General features: G+C 48.6%; 1 protein-coding gene across 2 annotated transcripts in view; it reads right to left on the bottom strand.

Moving 5' to 3' along the window:
- ATL2 (atlastin GTPase 2) overlaps nucleotides 1-18,493 on the bottom strand; it is a 307,993-nt gene that overhangs the window by 151,851 nt on the left and 137,649 nt on the right. For both annotated transcript variants that reach the window (XM_063918108.1, XM_063918109.1), the window contains exon 4: nucleotides 7,432-7,536. In XM_063918108.1, coding sequence (XP_063774178.1) covers nucleotides 7,432-7,536 — 105 coding nt within the window. The remainder of the gene's footprint in view (nucleotides 1-7,431; nucleotides 7,537-18,493) is intronic.

The raw sequence follows: 18,493 nt of genomic DNA, 5'->3' as shown, positions 1-18,493 counted from the left end.
CCACGTAGCTGCTCGGCAAAGTTGTAATGCCGAGACCCCTCGGGCAGCCGCCCAAGATGAGCCCACCTTCCTTGTGGAATGGGCCTTAACAGATTTAGACTGTGGCAGGCCTGCCACAGAATGTGCAAGTTGAATTGTGCTACCAATCCCACGAGCAATCGACTGCTTAGAAGCAGAAGCACCCAGCATTGTTGGGTGCATACAGGATAAACAGCAAGTCAGATTTCCTGACTCCAGCCAACCTGGAAACTATATTTTCAGGGCCCTGATAACATCCAGCAACTTGGAGTCCTCCAAGTCCCTAGTAGCCGCAGGTACCACAATAAGCTGGTTCAGGTGAAACGCTGACACCACCTTAAGGAGAAACTGGGGACGAGTCCGCAGCTTTGCTCTGTCCGAATGGACAATCAGATATGGCTTTGTGAGATAAAGCCGCCAATTCTGACACTCGCCTGGCCGAGGCCAGGACCAACAGCATGGTCATTTTCCATGTGAGATATATCAAATCCACAGATTTGAGTTGTTTAAACCAATGTGATTTTTTAGGAATCCCAAAACTACGTTGAGATCGCCCAGTGCCACTGGAGACATCAAAGGGGCTGTATATGCAGTACTCCCTTAACAACTTCTGGACTTCAGGAACTGAAGCCAATTTCTTTCTGGAAGAAAATCAACAGGCCGAAATTTGAACCTTAATGGACCCAATTTGAGACCCATAGACACTCCTGTTTGCAGGAAATGTAGAAATTAACCTAGTTGAAATTCTTCCGTGGAGCCTTCCTGGACTCACACCCTGGCACATATTTTCACCTAAGTGGTGATAATGTTGTGCGGTCACCTCCTTCCTGGCTCTGACCAGGGTAGGGATGACCTCTTCCGGAATGCCTCTTTCCCTTAGGATCCGGCGTTCACCCGCCTTGGCGTCAACGCAGCTGCGGTAAGTCCCGGAACAGACACGGTTCTTGCCGAATCAAGACCCTTCTTAGTATTTCTTGAAGTTCCGGGAACCAAGTCCTTCTTGGCCAAACCGGAGCCACGAGTATAGTTCTTACTCCTCTCCTTCCTATCATTTTCAATACATTGGGTATGAAAAGCAGAGGATGGAACACATACACCGACTGGTACACCGACGGTGTTACCAGAGCGTCCCAGCTATTGCCTGAGTGTCTCTTGACCTGGCGCTTCAGGTGGGACGCCATCATAACCACCTTTGGTCTTTCCCAACGGTTTACAATCATGTGGAAACTTCCAGATTAAGTTTCCACTTTTCCGGGTGGAATTCATTTATGCTGAGGAAATCTTCCCAGTTGCCCACTCCCGGAATGAACACTGCTGACAGTGTTATCACATGATTTTCCGCCCAGCGAAGAATCCTTGCTGTCATTGCCCTCCTGCTTCTTGTGTCGCCCCGTCTGATAACGTGGGCGACCGCCATGATGATGTCCTACTGGATCAGCACCGGTTGACTTTGAAGCAGGAGTCTTCCTAGGCTCAGAGCATTGTAAATTGCCCTTAGCTCCAGTATATTCATGTGGAGAGAAGTCTCCAGACTTGACCACACTTCCTTGGAAATTTTTTCCCTGTGTGACTACTCCCCAGCCTCTCAGGCTGGTATCCGTGGTCCCCAGAACACAGTCCTGAATGCTGAGTGTGCTGCCCTCTAAAAGATGAGCACTCTGCAGCCCCCACAGAAGAGACACCCTTGTCCTTGGAGACAGGATTATCCGCTGATGCATCTGAAAATGCGATCCGGACCATTCGTCCAGCAAATCCCCTGAGATCTGCCAAATGGAATCGCTTCGTAAGAAGCCACCATTTTTCCCAGGACTCCTGTGCATTGATGCACTGATACTTGGCCTGGTTTTAGGAGGTTTCTGACTAGGTCGAATAACTCCTTGGCTTTTTCCTCCCGGAGGAACACCTTTTTCTGGACTATGCCCAGAATCATTCCTAGGAACAGCAGACGTATCGTCGGAAAACAGCTGCGATTCTTGGAATATTTAGAATCCAGTCGTGCTGTCGTAGAACTACTTTAGATAGTGCTCTTCCGACCTCCAACTGTTCTCTGGAACTTGCCCTTTTCAGGATATCGTCCAAGTAAGGGATAATTTAGATGCCTTTTTTCTTTGAAGAAACATCTTTTCGGCCATTACCTTGGTAAAAGGCCCGGGGTGCCGTGGATAATTCAAACGGCATCGTCTGAAACGGATATTGACAGTTCTGTACCACGAACCAGAGGTACCCTTGTTGAGAAGGGCAAATTTGGACATGGAGGTAATCCTTGATGTCCAGGGACACCATATAGTCCCCTTTTTTCCGGTTCGCTATCACTGCTCTGAGTGACTCCATCTCGATTTGAACCTTTTAAGTAAATGTTCAAAGATTTCAGTTTAGACTATGTCTCACCAAGCCGTCTGGCGTCAGTACCACAATATAGTGTGGAAAAATAATACCCTTTTCCTTGTTGTAGGAGGGGTACTTTGATTATCACCTGCTGGATATACAGCTTGTGAATTGTTTCCAATGCTGCCTCCCTGTCGGAGGGAGCCGTTGGTAAAGCAGACTTCAGAAACCTGCGAGGAGAAGATGTCTCGACTCTCCAATCTGTACCCCTGGGATAATACTTGTACTATCTAGGGGTCAACCTGCGAGTGATCCCACTGCGCGCTGAGACTCTTGAGACTACCCCCCCACCTTGAGTCCGCTTGCATGGCCCCAGCGTCATGCTGAGGACTTGGCAGACGCGGTGGAGGGCTTCTTTTCCTGGGAAGGGGCTGCCTGCTGCAGTCTACTTCCCTTACCTCTATGTCTGGGCAGATATGACTGGCCTTTTGCCTGCATGCCCTCATGGGAAAGGAAGGATTGAGGCTGAAAAGACGGTGTCTTTTTCAGCTGAGATGTAACTTGGGGTAAAAAGGTTGGATTTCCCAGCTGTTGCCGTGGTCCCCAGGTCCGATGGACCGACCCCAACTAACTCCTTCCCTTTATACGGCAATACTTCCATGTGCCGTATGGGATCTGTATCACCTGACCACTGTCGTGTCCATGACATCTTCTGGGTGATATGGACAACGTACTTATCTTGATGCCAGAGAGCAAATATCCCTCTGTGCATCTCACGTACATATATATAGAATGCATCCTATTAAATGCTCTATATGAATAAAATATTTTCAGTCAGGGAATCCGACCAAGCCAACCCAGCACTGCATCTCCAGGCTGATGGCGATCGCTGGTCGCAGTATAACCACCGTATGTGTGTATATACTTTTTAGGATATCTTTCCAGCTTCCTATCAGCTGGCTCCTTGAGGGCGGCCGTATCTGGAGACGGTAACGCCACTTGATAAGCGTGTGAGCGCCTTATCACCCTAAGGGGTGTTTCCCAACGCGCCCTAATTTCTGGCGGGAAAGGGTATAACGCCAATATTTGCTATCGGGGTAACCCCACGCATCATCACACACTTCATTTTATTTTATCTGATTCAGGAAAAACTACAGGTAGTTTTTTCACTCCCACATAATACCCTTTTTTGTGGTACTTGTAGTATCAGAAATATGCAACACCTCCTTCATTGCCCTTAACGTGTGGCCCTAATGAGAAATACGTTTGTTTATTCACCGTCGACACTGGATTCAGTGTCCGTGTCTGTGTCTGTGTCGACCGACTGAGGTAAATGGGCGTTTTTAACGCCCCTGACGGTGTTTCTGAGACGCCTGGACCGGTACTAATAGTTTGTCGGCCGTCTCACGTCGTCAACCGACCTTGCAGCGTGTTGACATTCTCACGTAATTCCCTAAATAAGCCATCCATTCCGGTGTCGACTCCCTAGAGAGTGACATCACCATTACAGGCAATTTCTCCGCCTCCTCACCAACATCGTCCTCATACATGTCGACACACACGTACCGACACACAGCACACACACCGGGAATGCTCTGACAGAGGACAGGACCCACACTAGCCCTTTGGGGAGACAGAGGGAGAGTTTGCCAGCACACACCAAAACGCTATAATTATATAGGGACAACCTTATATAAGTGTTTTCCCTTATAGCATCTTTATATATATCTCAATATCGCCAAAATCAGTGCCCCCCCTCTCTGTTTTAACCCTGTTTCTGTAGTGCAGTGCAGGGGAGAGCCTGGGAGCCTTCTCTCCAGGCTTTCTGTGAGAGAAAATGGCGCTGTGTGCTGAGGAGATAGGCCCCGCCCCTTTTTCGGCGGGCTCGTCTCCCGCTATTTAGTGAATCTTGGCAGGGGTTAAATATCTCCATATAGCCTCTGGGGGCTATATGTGAGGTATTTTTCGCCAAAAAAGGTTTTCATTTGCCTCCCAGGGCGCCCCCCTCCCAGCGCCCTGCACCCTCAGTGACTGCCGTGTGAAGTGTGCCGAGAGGAAAATGGCGCACAGCTGCAGTGCTGTGCGCTACCTTTAGAAGACTGCAGGAGTCTTCAGCCGCCGATTCTGGACCTCTTCTTACTTCAGCATCTGCAAGGGGGCCGGCGGCGCGGCTCCGGTGACCATCCAGGCTGTACCTGTGATCGTCCCTCTGGAGCTGATGTCCAGTAGCCAAGAAGCCAATCCATCCTGCACGCAGGTGAGTTCACTCCTTCTCCCCTAAGTCCCTCGTTGCAGTGATCCTGTTGCCAGCAGGACTCACTGTAAAATAAAAAACCTAAGCTAAACTTTCTCTAAGCAGCTCTTTAGGAGAGCCACCTAGATTGCACCCTTCTCGGCCGGGCACAAAAATCTAACTGGAGTCTGGAGGAGGGTCATAGGGGGAGGAGCCAGTGCACACCACCTGATCGGAAAGCTTTACTTTTTGTGCCCTGTCTCCTGCGGAGCCGCTATTCCCCATGGTCCTTTCAGGAACCCCAGCATCCACAAGGACGATAGAGAAATTAATAATCTGTTTCTTTTCCTTAAACATGTGTACCCTTGTGTCGGGGACCGAGGGTTCATCCTCAATATGCAACACATCCCTTATTGCCACAGTCATACACTGAATGGTTTTAGTCACCCTAGGGTGCAATTTTACTTCGTCATAGTCAACACTGTAATCAGAATCCGTGTCGGTAGTAGTGTCTTGTGTTAAGGGACGCTTTTGAGACCCCGACGGGCCCTGTGAGTCGGTCCAATCCGAGGATTGACCCCCTGATGTCCCCCCTAATTCAGCCTTATCAAGCCTTTTATGTAAAGATGCCACACTTGCATTCAACATATGCCACATGTCCATCCATTCCGGAGTCGGCACAACCGACGGGGACATACCACTCATTTGCTCCACCTCCTCCTTGGAGAAGCCTTCCGCTTCAGACATGTCGACACCACGTACCGACACCCCACACACACAGGGATTAACCTACAAGAGGACAAAACCCCAACCAGGCCCTTAGGAGAGACAGAGAGAGAGTATGCCAGCACACACCCAGCGCTTAATAACACTGTGGAAAAATATGACCAGATAGCGCTTTTTTATATAATAATATTCCAATTCTCACTCACTGCGTCGCCAATGTGCCCCCCTCCTCTTTTTTCCCGCCTGTGAAGTTCAGCAGGGGAGAGACCAGGGAGCCAGCGTTCAGCATGCAGCTTCTGTGGAGAAAATGGCGCTGGTTAGTGCTGAGGATCAAGCCCCGCCCACCCGACGGCGGGCTTCGGTCCCAGTGCTTTTTTTAATTAAAATGGTGGAGGATTCTTGGATTTACTGCCTCCGCAGCCTAATCCATCTTAACATGCCCAGAAGTGAGGAATATTGCTGCCCAGGGCGCCCCCCACAGCGCCCTGCACCCTTCAGTGCTGCGCAGCTATGAAGATCTGATGTCTTCTGCCGCCTGATGTCTTCTGCCTTCTCATACTCACCCGGCTTCTATCTTCGGCATCTGTGAGGAGGACGGCGGCGCGGCTCCGGGACGAACCCCAGGTGAGACCTGTGTTCCGACACCCTCTGGAGCTAATGGTGTCCAGTAGCCTAGAAACAGAGCCCAACCGTAAAGCCAGCCCTGCTTCTCTCTCCTCAGTCCCACGATGCAGGGAGCCTGTTGCCAACAGGACTCCCTGAAAATAAAAAACCTAACAAAATTCTTTTAAAACAGAAAATTCTGGAGTGCTCTCTGCAGTGTACCCTTTCTCCTCTGGGCACAGAATCTAACAGAGGTCTGGAGGACGGGCATAGAGGGAGGAGCCAGTGCACACCCATAGTCAAAGTTCTTTTTAGGTGCCCTATCACCTGCGGAGCCCGTCTATACCCCATGGTCCTTACGGAGTCCCCAGCATCCTCTAGGACGTAAGAAAAAAGTGATGGGCTCAGTGGAATAGGCTATCAAGTAGCTTCTACCAGCTAGAGTCTACTCCCCTAAGTGTGGCATGTGCCCAGCAGCAAAATACAAATCCCTGGAATCATAATTTCCAGACATATTTAGCTGACCTGTAAAGAAGTAATTGTGGCATGTGCCTCTTTTCCACTGAGCCCCTCAATTGTTGCAAACTTTCACTATACTCTGTGGTAGAATGCCCTCCGAGATCTCTGATGTTTAAATTATTAAAATGACTGCCACTGTCCAGGTCTGCTGTACAGACCTTAAGTGCTCGCAACTCAAAGGCCTAACACTAAACGGATTGTAGTTATCAGGGGGCACTGTAAGCTCAGCAACAGCTGTGTGGGTCTCAACACAGCAAGCATGGTTTCTTTAAGTTGGCCACATTATCCAGCTTCTGGCTTAGCGCCTAGCAGGCTAAAAGCAAAACAGACCTTCTCAAAGTAGATGGAAGACACAGATGAGATATTAGATCCCCAACTGAGGGGCTGGTGTAAAAAAAATTATTGGATCCCTCTGTGTCTGAAAAGATTCTCAGAGCTACAATGGGTTATGGGTCATGATTTCAGCTGGTAGTTCCTAATGCCTACATACTGCAAAAAGGTATAGATCTGGTTGTGGTTCTAGCTTATTTGTGGGTGTCACATGGCTCAAATGGACTTTAGCCGATGCCAGCTTTAACAAAAAAAAAAAGTGAGCAGAGTGAATCAAGTATCAGTGCCAAATGGCAGCATATTATAATTTGATGCCAGAGACACTGTCTATTCAAGCTCTTTTTTATAATTTATACAGAACATTTAGATTAAATGGTGCCAGGGTATGTATTAAACCTGTGACTGCTGCATAGCTGTGTGCTACATCTTGCAAGTATGTGATGTGGGTACAATCAGATAACGGTAAGAACAGGTAGTTCGTGTGTTGCATCATAGTATACATTCCACTAATTTCTGTAGGCAAAAGGTTTTAGAGTCATAAGCAGATGGTTCCAAGATGCACCCAAACCATGTGCAGACAGTGTATGTGGCAAAGGATTATACTAGTTCTGCAGTAGCTAAAGCCATCAATTGAATATGAAAAAGCCCAGAAAATGGACTTAGAAATTCAGCAATACCTGGACAGAGCTGGTCATTGTGCTTAAGGCAAAAACCGTTGCACAATCTTTGATTGTTGACTGGCTGTCAAAGGCTCCCTGAGTGTCCATGAGAAGAACCGCAACCTAGGGAGGAACACAAATCCTACTGTTATACTAGGCACTAGAAGAATCATCATAAAAGGTAAATCATTGCAACAAATACACAAATTCATTTTCTTTGTCCTTGATCATAAGGTGACTTGTACATCTACTGTTCTTAAATGACCAGCCCATGTCAGTCTTATGGTGGGTACACACTAGTAGATATATCTGCAGATCAATGGCCGACTGCCTGTACACACAAAACAATGCACCAATATATCTGTAGATATATTGGTCATCATGTGTGCTGCAAGGCCGATGCGATATGTCAGTGAACGAATGTGTTCACAGACATATTGTTGGTACACACTGGTCAATGATAGAACGGGCGATATATCAGCCAGTGTGTACCCGGCATTAGAACCCAATCAATTTATACACTGGACGAAAAAACTGGAGTTTGAAACGCCCAAATCTAACTATTAGTGATCCAATCTGTACTGTACAGAACTATAAAATGCAGCCATTTACTTACTCACTCTGCAAGTTTTATATGCAAGTCACAAAGTGTTATAAGATTTTGGAAAAGCAACTGATCTGAGAGAAATGTAAACAGTTTATACTTCAAAGTCAGAAGCAGCTATTCTGTTGCTCAACAACCCCCCCCCCCCCCCCCCATCCCAAAACCTATCACCACTCCCCTCCTCGCAATCTCTAAACATGGAGCTTATTTTACTAACTACAATATTATCCCCTCCTACTTGAATAATTCTACAGAAAACAACTCCAGTATTAAGCCTTGTGCATATAATGTGACTCTGTGGGCTGCCAAGTGGAGTTCTTATTACTTGTTCGTGAAATGAAACAGGACATAAATGCCAGAAAGTGTGGTAATCAGAAAATAAGTGAAAATCAGCTTACTGTTTCTTAATAGCTGCTCTGCTTATTGCCAATTGTTGTTTATTAACTGTTCTTTATATAACGCACACATTCTGCAGCGCAGAATCACATCAGTCTCAGCCCCAGTGAAGATTACACTCTAAATTAGCTAAATATCTTTTTATTAGTGATTTTTCACTTTACATATACACATCATGCAGAAGTTTTTGCATTCAAATGCCATGTTTCAATAAATGTCAAAGTCAGAAAAGAACTCACAACTGCTGTAGTGTAGAAACTTAAACATGGCAAGTAGAAAACACATATCCAGACATAATTACTATTTACTGAAGTTGTGAAGGGAAGCATTACGGTGCACCAATTGGTAGATAATAGAAAATAAGATTTTACTCACCGGTAAATCTATTTCTCGTAGTCCGTAGTGGATGCTGGGGACTCCGTAAGGACCATGGGGAATAGACGGGCTCCGCAGGAGACTGGGCACTCTAAGAAAGATTTAGTACTACTGGTGTGCACTGGCTCCTCCCTCTATGCCCCTCCTCCAGACCTCAGTTAAGGAAACTGTGCCCGGAAGAGCTGACATTACAAGGAAAGGATTTTGGAATCCAGGGTAAGACTCATACCAGCCACACCAATCACACCGTACAACTTGTGATAAACTTACCCAGTTAACAGTATGAACAACAACAGAGCATCAGACAACCTGATGCAAACATAACATAACCCTTATTTAAGCAATAACTATATACAAGTATTGCAGACAATCCGCACTTGGGATGGGCGCCCAGCATCCACTACGGACTATGATAAAGCCGCCAATTCTGACACACGCCTGGCTGAAGCCAGGGCTAACAGCATCGTCACCTTCCATGTGAGATATTTTAAGTCCACATTGGTGAGTGGTTCAAACCAATGTGACTTAAGGAACCTCAAAACAACATTGAGATCCCAAGGTGCCACTGGAGGCACAAAAGGAGGTTGTATATGCAGTACCCCTTTTACAAATGTCTGAACTTCAGGTACTGAAGCCAGTTCTTTCTGGAAGAAAATCGACAGGGCCGAAATTTGAACCTTAATGGACCCTAATTTTAGGCCCATAGACAGTCCTGTTTGCAGGAAATGGAGGAAACGACCCAGTTGAAATTCCTCTGTAGGGGCCTTCTTGGCCTCACACCACGCAACATATTTTCGCCAAATGCGGTGATAATGTTTTGCGGTTACATCCTTCCTGGCTTTGACCAGGGTAGGGATGACTTCATCTGGAATGCCTTTTTCCTTCAGGATCCAGCGTTCAACCGCCATGCCGTCAAACGCAGCCGCGGTAAGTCTTGGAACAGACAAGGCCCCTGCTGGAGCAGGTCCTTTCTTAGAGGTAGAGGCCACGGGTCTTCCGTGAGCATCTCTTGAAGTTCCGGGTACCAAGTCCTTCTTGGCCAATCCGGAACCACGAGTATCGTTCTTACTCCTCTCCTTCTTATGATTCTCAGTACTTTTGGTATGAGAGGCAGAGGAGGGAACACATACACTGACTGGTACACCCATGGTGTCACCAGAGCGTCCACCGCTATTGCCTGAGGGTCCCTTGACCTGGCGCAATATCTGTCTAGTTTTTTGTTTAGACGTGACGCCATCATGTCCACCTTTGGTTTTTCCCAACGGTTTACAATCAGGTGGAAGACTTCTGGGTGAAGTCCCCACTCTCCCGGGTGAAGGTCGTGTCTGCTGAGGAAGTCTGCTTCCCAGTTGTCCACTCCCGGAATGAACACTGCTGACAGAGCTATCACAAGATTTTCCGCCCAGCGAAGAATCCTTGCAGCTTCTGCTTCTCGTGCCGCCCTGTCTGTTTACGTGGGCGACTGACGTGATGTTGTCCGATTGGATCAATACCGCCTGACCCTGAAGCAGGGGTTTCGCTTGACTTAGGGCATTGTAAATGGCCCTTAGTTCCAGAATGTTTATATGAAGAGATGTTTCCATGCTTGACCACAAGCCCTGGAAATTTTTTCCCTGTGTGACTGCCCCCCAGCCTCTCAGGCTGGCGTCCGTGGTCACCAGGACCCAATCCTGAATGCCAAATCTGCGGCCCTCTAGTAGATGAGCACTCTGCAGCCACCACAGAAGAGACACCCTTGTCCTTGTCGACAGGGTTATCCGCTGATGCATCTGAAGATGCGATCCGGACCATTTGTCCAGTAGATCCCACTGAAACGTTCTTGCATGGAATCTTCCGAATGGAATAGCTTCGTAAGAAGCCACCATTTTCCCCAGGACCCTCGTGCACTGATGCACTGACACCTGGCCTGGTTTTAGGAGGTTCCTGACTAGGTCGGATAACTCCCTGGCCTTCTCCTCCGGGAGAAACACCTTTTTCTGGACTGTGTCCAGAATCATTCCTAGGAACAGTAGACGTGTCGTTGGAATCAGCTGCGATTTTGGAATATTTAGGATCCACCCATGCTGACGTAACACTACCTGAGATAGTGCTACTCCGACTTCTAACTGTTCCCTGGACCTTGCCCTTATCAGGAGATCGTCCAAGTAAGGGATAATTAAGATGCCTTTTCTTCGAAGAAGAATCATCATTTCGGCCATTACCTTGGTAAAGACCCGGGGTGCCGTGGACAACCCAAACGGCAGCGTCTGAAACTGATAATGACAGTTTTGTACTACAAACCTGAGGTACCCTTGGTGAGACGGGTAGATTGGGACGTGGAGATAAGCATCCTTGATGTCCAGAGACACCATATAGTCCCCTTCTTCCAGGTTTGCTATCACCGCTCTGAGTGATTCCATCTTGAATTTGAACCTCTTTATGTAAGTGTTCAGGGATTTCAGATTTAAAATTGGTCTCACCGAGCCGTCCGGCTTCGGTACCACAAACAGCGTGGAATAATACCCCTTTCCCTGTTGTAGGAGGGGTACCTTGATTATCACCTGCTGGGAATACAGCTTGTGAATGGCTTCCAAAACTGCCTCCCTGTCGGAGGGAGACTTTGGTAGAGCAGACTTCAGGAACCGGCGAGGGGGAAACGCCTCGAATTCCAGTTTGTACCCCTGCGATACCACCTGTAGAATCCAGGGGTCCTCTTGCGAGTGAGCCCACTGCGCGTTGAAATTCTTGAGACGGGCCCCAACCAAATCCGCATCGCCTGACCACTGTCGCGTCCATAACGCTCTTCTGGCAGAAATGGACATAGCACTTACTCTTGATGCCAGGGTGCAAATATCCCTCTGTGCATCACGCATATATAGTAATGCATCCTTCAAATGCTCTATAGTTAACAGTATATTGTCCCTATCCAGGGTATCAATATTTTCAGTCAGGGAATCCGACCACGCGACGCCAGCACTGCACATCCAGGCTGAAGCGATTGCTGGTCGCAGTATAACACCAGTATGTGTGTATATACTTTTAAGAATACTTTCCAGCCTTCTATCTGCTGGTTCTTTGAGGGTGGCCGTATCAGGAGACGGTAACGCTACTTGTTTAGATAAACGTGTGAGCGCCTTATCTACCCTAGGGGGTGTTTCCCAACGTGTCCTAACCTCTAACGGGAAAGGATATAGTGCCAATAATTTTTTAGAAATTAGCAGTTTTTTGGCGGGGGAAACCCACGCTTTATCACACACCTCATTAAACTCATCTGACTCAGGGAAAACTATTGGTAGTTTTTTCACACCCCACATAATACCCTTCTTTGTGGTACTTGTAGTGTCAGAAATGTTCAATGCTTCCTTCATTGCCGTGATCATGTAACGTGTGGCCCTACTGGACATTACGTTTGTCTCCTCACCGTCGACACTAGACTCAGTATCTGTGTCTGGGTCTGTGTCGACCCACTGAGGTAACGGGCGTTTTAGGGCCCCTGACGGTGTCTGAGACGCCTGGACAGGCACTAATTGATTTGCCGGCTGTCTCATGTCATCAACCGTTCTTTGCAAAGTGCTGACATTATCACTTAATTCTTTAAATACGATCATCCAGTCAGGTGTCGACTCCCTAGGAGGTGACATCACTAACCCAGGCAATTGCTCCGCCTCCACATCATTTTCCTCCTCATACATGTCGACACACACGTACCGACACACAGCACACACACCGGGAATGCTCTGATAGAGGACAGGACCCCACAAGCCCTTTGGAGAGACAGAGGGAGAGTCTGCCAGCACACACCAAGCGCTATATATATATATATATATATATACAGGGATAACCTTATATAAGTGTTATTCCCTTATAGCTGCTGTTTATATAGTTTTTAGCTGCCAATAGTGCCCCCCCTTCTCTTTTTTACCCTGATTCAGTAGCAAGTCTGCAGGGGAGAGTCAGGGAGCCGTCCTTCCAGCGGAGCTGTGAGGGAAAATGGCGCTTGTGTGCTGAGGAGATAGGCTCCGCCCCTTCACGACGTCCTTATCTCCCGCTTTTTCTGTAAAAAATGGCAGGGGTTAAAATACATCCATATAGCCCAAGAGCTATATGTGATGTATTCTTTAGCCAACCTAAGGTATTATCTGTTATATTGCGTCTCAGGGCGCTCCCCCCCAGCGCCCTGCACCCTCAGTGACCGGAGTGTGAAGTGTGCTGAGAGCAATGGCGCACAGCTGCGGTGCTGTGCGCTACCTTAGTCTGAAGACAGGATCGTCTTCTGCCGCCGATTTCACCGGACCTCTTCGCTCTTCTGGCTCTGTAAGGGGGCCGGCGGCGCGGCTCCGGGACCCATCCAGGCTGAACCTGTGATCGTCCCTCTGGAGCTAATGTCCAGTAGCCTAAGAAACCCGATCCACTCTGCACGCAGGTGAGTCCGTTTCTTCTCCCCTTAGTCCCACGATGCAGTGAGCCTGTTGCCAGCAGGACTCACTGAAAATAAAAAACCTAAAATATACTTTTATTCTAAGCAGCTCAGGAGAGCCACCTAGCCTGCACCCTTCTCGTTCGGGCACAAAAATCTAACTGAGGCTTGGAGGAGGGTCATAGGGGGAGGAGCCAGTGCACACCACCTGATCCTAAAGCTTTTATTCTTGTGCCCTGTCTCCTGCGGAGCCGCTATTCCCCATGGTCCTTACGGAGTCCCAGCATCCACTAGGACGTCAGAGAAATCTTATATTCTCTAACGTCCTAGTGGATGCTGGGGACTCCGTAAGGACCATGGGGATTATACCAAAGCTCCCAAACGGGCGGGAGAGTGCGGATGACTCTGCAGCACCGAATGGGCAAACACAAGGTCCTCCTCAACCAGGGTATCAAACCTGTAGAATTTTGCAAAGGTGTTTGAACCCGACCAAGTAGCTGCTCGGCAAAGCTGTAATGCCGAGACCCCTCGGGCAGCTGCCCAAGAAGAACCCACTTTCCTTGTGGAATGGGCCTTTACTGATTTTGGATGCGGCAATCCAGCCGCAGAATGAGCCTGCTGAATCGTGTTACAGATCCAGCGAGCAAAAGTTTGCTTTGAAGCAGGAGCACCCAGCTTGTTGGATGCATACAGGATAAACAGCGAGTCAGTTTTCCTGACTCCAGCCGTTCTGGCTACATAAACCTTCAAAGCCCTGACTACATCTAGTAACTTGGAATCCTCCAAGTCACTAGTAGCCGCAGGCACCACAATAGGTTGGTTCAAATGAAAAGATGACACCACTTTTGGCAGAAATTGCGGACAAGTCCGTAATTCTGCCCTGTCCATATGGAAAACCAGATAGGGGCTTTTATGTGACAAAGCCGCCAATTCTGATACACGCCTAGCCGAAGCTAAGGCCAATAGCATGACCACCTTCCACTTGAGATATTTTAACTCCACGGTTTTAAGTGGCTCAAACCAGTGCGGTTTCAGGAAACTCAACACCACGTTAAGATCCCAAAGTGCCACTGGAGGCACCAACGGGGGCTGAATATGCAGCACTCCCTTTACAAAAGTCTGAACTTCAGGAAGAGAAGCCAGTTCCTTTTGAAAGAAAATGGATAGGGCCGAAATCTGGACCTTTATGGACCCCAATTTTAGGCCCATAGTCACTCCCGACTGCAGGAAGTGAAGGAAACGGCCCAGCTGGAATTCCTCTGTAGGGGCCTTCCTGGCCTCACACCAAGCAACATATTTGCGCCATATACGGTGATAATGTTTTGCTGTCACGTCCTTCCTAGCCTTTATCAGCGTAGGAATAACTTAATCCGGAATGCCTTTTTCCGCTAGTATCCGGCGTTCAACCGCCATGCCGTCAAACGCAGCCGCGGTAAGTCTTGGAACAGACAGTGCCCCTGTTGCAACAGATCCTGTCTGAGAGGCAGAGGCCATGGGTCCTCTGCAAGCATTTCTTGCAGTTCCGGATACCAAGTCCTTCTTGGCCAATCCGGAACAATAAGTATTGTTCTCACTCCTCTTTTCCTTACGATTCTCAGCACCTTGGGTATGAGAGGAAGAGAAGGAAACACATAAACCGACTGGAACACCCACGGTGTCCCTAGTGCGTCTACAGCTATCGCCTGAGTCTCTTGACCTGGCGCAATATCTCTGTAGCGTTTTGTTGAGGCGGGATGCCATCATGCCCACCTGTGGCAGTTCCCACTGCCTTGCAATCTGCGTGAAGACTTCTTGATGAAGTCCCCACTCTCCCGGGTGGAGGTCGTGCCAGCTGAGGAAGTCTGCTTCCTAGTTGTCCACTCCCGGCATGAACACTGCTGACAGTGCTCTTACGTGATTCTCTGCCCAGCGAAGAATTCTGGTGGCCTCCGCCATCACCACTCTGCTCCTTATGCCGCCTTGGCGGTTTACATGAGCCACTGCTGTGATGTTATCTGACTGAATCAGCATCGTTTTTTCGCGAAGCAAGTTCTCCGCTTGACTTAGGGCGATGCATATGGCCCTTAATTCCAGGATATTTATGTGAAGGCAAGACTCCTGACTTGACCTCCGCCCTTGGAAATTGTTTTCCTTGTGTGACTGCCCCCCACCCTCGGAGGCTTGTATCCGTGGTCACCAGGACCCAGTCCTGAATGCCGAATCTGCGACCTTCGAGAAGGTGAGCACTCTGCAGCCACCACAGGAGAGACACCCTGGCCCTGGGGGATAGGGTGATTAACCGATGCATCTGAAGATGTGATCCGGACCACTTGTCCAACAGATCCCATTGAAAGGTCCTCGCATGGAACCTGCCGAAGGGAATGGCCTCGTATGATGCCACCATCCTTCCCAGGACACGAGTGCAGTGATGCACTGACACCTGTTTTGGTTTCAATAGATTCCTGACCAGTGTCACGAGCTCCTGAGCTCTCTCTATCGGGAGATAAACCCTTTTCTGATCTGTGTCTAGGATCATGCCTAGAAGAGGCAGATGAGTTGTAGGAACCAACTGCGACTCTGGAGTACATAGAATCCAGTGGTGTTGCCGTTACACTTCCAGAGAAAGTGATACGCTGTTTCGCAACTGCTCTCTCAATCTCTCTCTTATGAGGAGATCGACCAAGAACGTGATAATAGTGACACCTTGCTTCCGCAGGAGCACCATCATTTCCGCCATTACTTTGGTGAATATTCTCGGGGCCGTGGAGAGACCCACCGGCCATGTCAGAAATTGGTAATGACAATTCCGTACCGCAATTCTGAGGTACGCCTGATGAGGTGGATAAATGGGGACACGAAGGTATGCATCCCTTTTGCCCCGAGACACCATAAAATCTCCCCCCTTTTAGGCTTGCAATGACCGCTCTTAGCGATTTCATCTTGCACTTGAACCTTTCCAGGTATATGTTCAGGGATTTTAAATTCAATATGGGTCTGACCGAACCGTCCGGTTTCGGGACTACAACATGGTCGAATAATAACCCCCTCCTTGTTGAAGGAAGGGAACCTAGACCACCACCTGTTGAAGATACAACTTGTGAATTGCAGTTAACCCTGTTTCCCTCTCGCAGGGGGAAGCCGGCAGGGCCGACAGTGAGGAGGCATCTTCTCCAAGTCCAGCTTGTATCCCGGAGACACAATATCTATTGCCCAGGGATCTAAAAGGGAGTGAACCCACTTGTGGCTGAACTTACGAAAGTGTGCCCCCACCGGGCATAGCTCCGCCTGTGGAACTCCAGCGACATGCGGTGGATTTTTGTAGAGGCCGGGGGGGACTTTTGTTCCAGGGAACTTGCTGTGTTGTGCAGCTTCTTTCCTCTGCCCACGCCTCTGGCAAGAAAGGACGCACCTCGGACTTTCTTGTTTCTTTGTTCGGAAGGCTGCATTTGATAATGACGTGCTTTCCTAGGCTGTGCAGGAATATAAGGCAAAATATCAGAATTACCAGCTATAGCTGTGGAGACCAGGTCCGAGAACCCTTCTCCACACAATCCTCAGCCTTCTATATGCCTCTTATGTCGGCATCCTTTGTCCATTGCATATTCTACAGGACACATCAAGCAGAAATCGACATAGCTTTGACTCTAGGACCCAGTATACACATGTCTCTTTGGGCATGTTTTATTATATATGTACATACTAGGGTCTCAATTAGTCCACGCCGCCACAGCGCTATAAACCCATGCCGACCCAATCGCCGGTCTGAGTAGTGTACCAGAATGTGCACGCTATCTGCAGGATCCCTGAGAATAGCTGTTACGTCAGGGCTACCTTTTGGGCAAACGTGACACCCTAGGGGAAGATTCCCATCATATCCTGGCCCTAGTGGGGAAAGGATACTCCGTGAGAATTCATTGTGGGAAACTGCAGCTTTTTGTCTGGAGATTCCCGCTCTTTTTCCTCATGAGAGGAGGGAAATTTACCTCAGCTTTCTTCCCCTTACACCTGTGTACCCTTGTGTCAGGGACAGATGAGTCATCAGTGATATGCAAATCATCTTTTATTACAATAATCATATATTGAATACTTTTCTGCCATTTTGGCTGTAACTTTGCATTATCGTAGTCGACACTGGAGTCACACTCCGTGTCGACATCAGTGTCTATTATTTTGGATAGTGAGCATTGACTCTGAAGGTCTCTGCGACATAGGGACAGACATAGGTAGATTTCCTGTCTGTTTTCTAATCTTTTGTGCAATAAATTTACCTTAGCACTTAATTACACATATCCAAACAGGTGTCGGCGTTGTCGACGGAGACACCCTCTCACACACATATTTGCTCCATCTCCTCCTTATGGGAGCCTTTTACCTCAGACATGTCGACACACACGTACCGACACACCACACACACAGGGGATGCTCTATTTGAAGACAGTTCCCCCATAAGGCCCTTTGGAGAGACAGAGAGAGAGTATGCCAGCACACACCCCAGCGCTATATGTCCCAGGAATCACACAGTAACTTAGTGTTAACCCAGTAGCTGCTGTATATACTGTTTTTGCGCCAAATTCATGTGCCCCCCCCCCCCCCTCTCTTTTTACCCTCTTCTACCGTGCAGGGGAGAGCCTGGGGAGCTTCTCTCAGCGGATCTGTGGAGAGAAAATGGCGCAGGTGAGTGCTGAGGAAGAAGGCCCCGCCCCCTCAGTGGCGGGCTTCTGTCCCGCGATTTTGTGTAAAATTAATGGCGGGGGCTCATGCATATTACAGTGCCCAGCTGTAAATATGCTGCTTTTGCCAGGAGGTAATCAATTGCTGCCCAGGGCGCCCCCCCCTGCGCCCTGCACCCTACAGTGACCGGAGTCTGTGGGTTAGTGTGGGCGCAATGGCGCACAGCTGCAGTGCTGTGCGCTACCTCATATGAAGACAGGAGTCTTCTGCCGCCGATTTTGACGTCTTCTTGCTTCAACGCGCCGGCTTCTGTCTTCTGGCTCTGCGAGGGGGACAGCGGCGCGGCTCCGGGAACGGACGACCAAGGTTAGGTTCCTGTGTTCGATCCCTATGGAGCTAATGGTGTCCAGGAGCCTAAGAAGCACAACCTAGCCGCAGTTAGTAGGTTTGCTTCTCTCCCCTCAGTCCCACGTAGCAGAGAGTCTGTTGCCAGCAGAAGCTCTCTGAAAATAAAAAACCTAACTAAAACACTTTCTTATCAGCAAGCTCAGGGGAGCTCACTAAAATGCACCCAGCTCTGTCCGGGTACAGATTCTAACTGAGGTCTGGAGGAGGGGCATAGAGGGAGGAGCCAGTGCACACCAGTAGTACTAAATCTT

Source organism: Pseudophryne corroboree, chromosome 4 (assembly GCF_028390025.1).
Source record: "Pseudophryne corroboree isolate aPseCor3 chromosome 4, aPseCor3.hap2, whole genome shotgun sequence".
NCBI classification, from domain to species: Eukaryota; Metazoa; Chordata; class Amphibia; order Anura; family Myobatrachidae; genus Pseudophryne; species Pseudophryne corroboree.
Note: the sequence above shows the minus strand (reverse complement) of the source record. Positions and strands in the feature narration are given on the sequence as shown.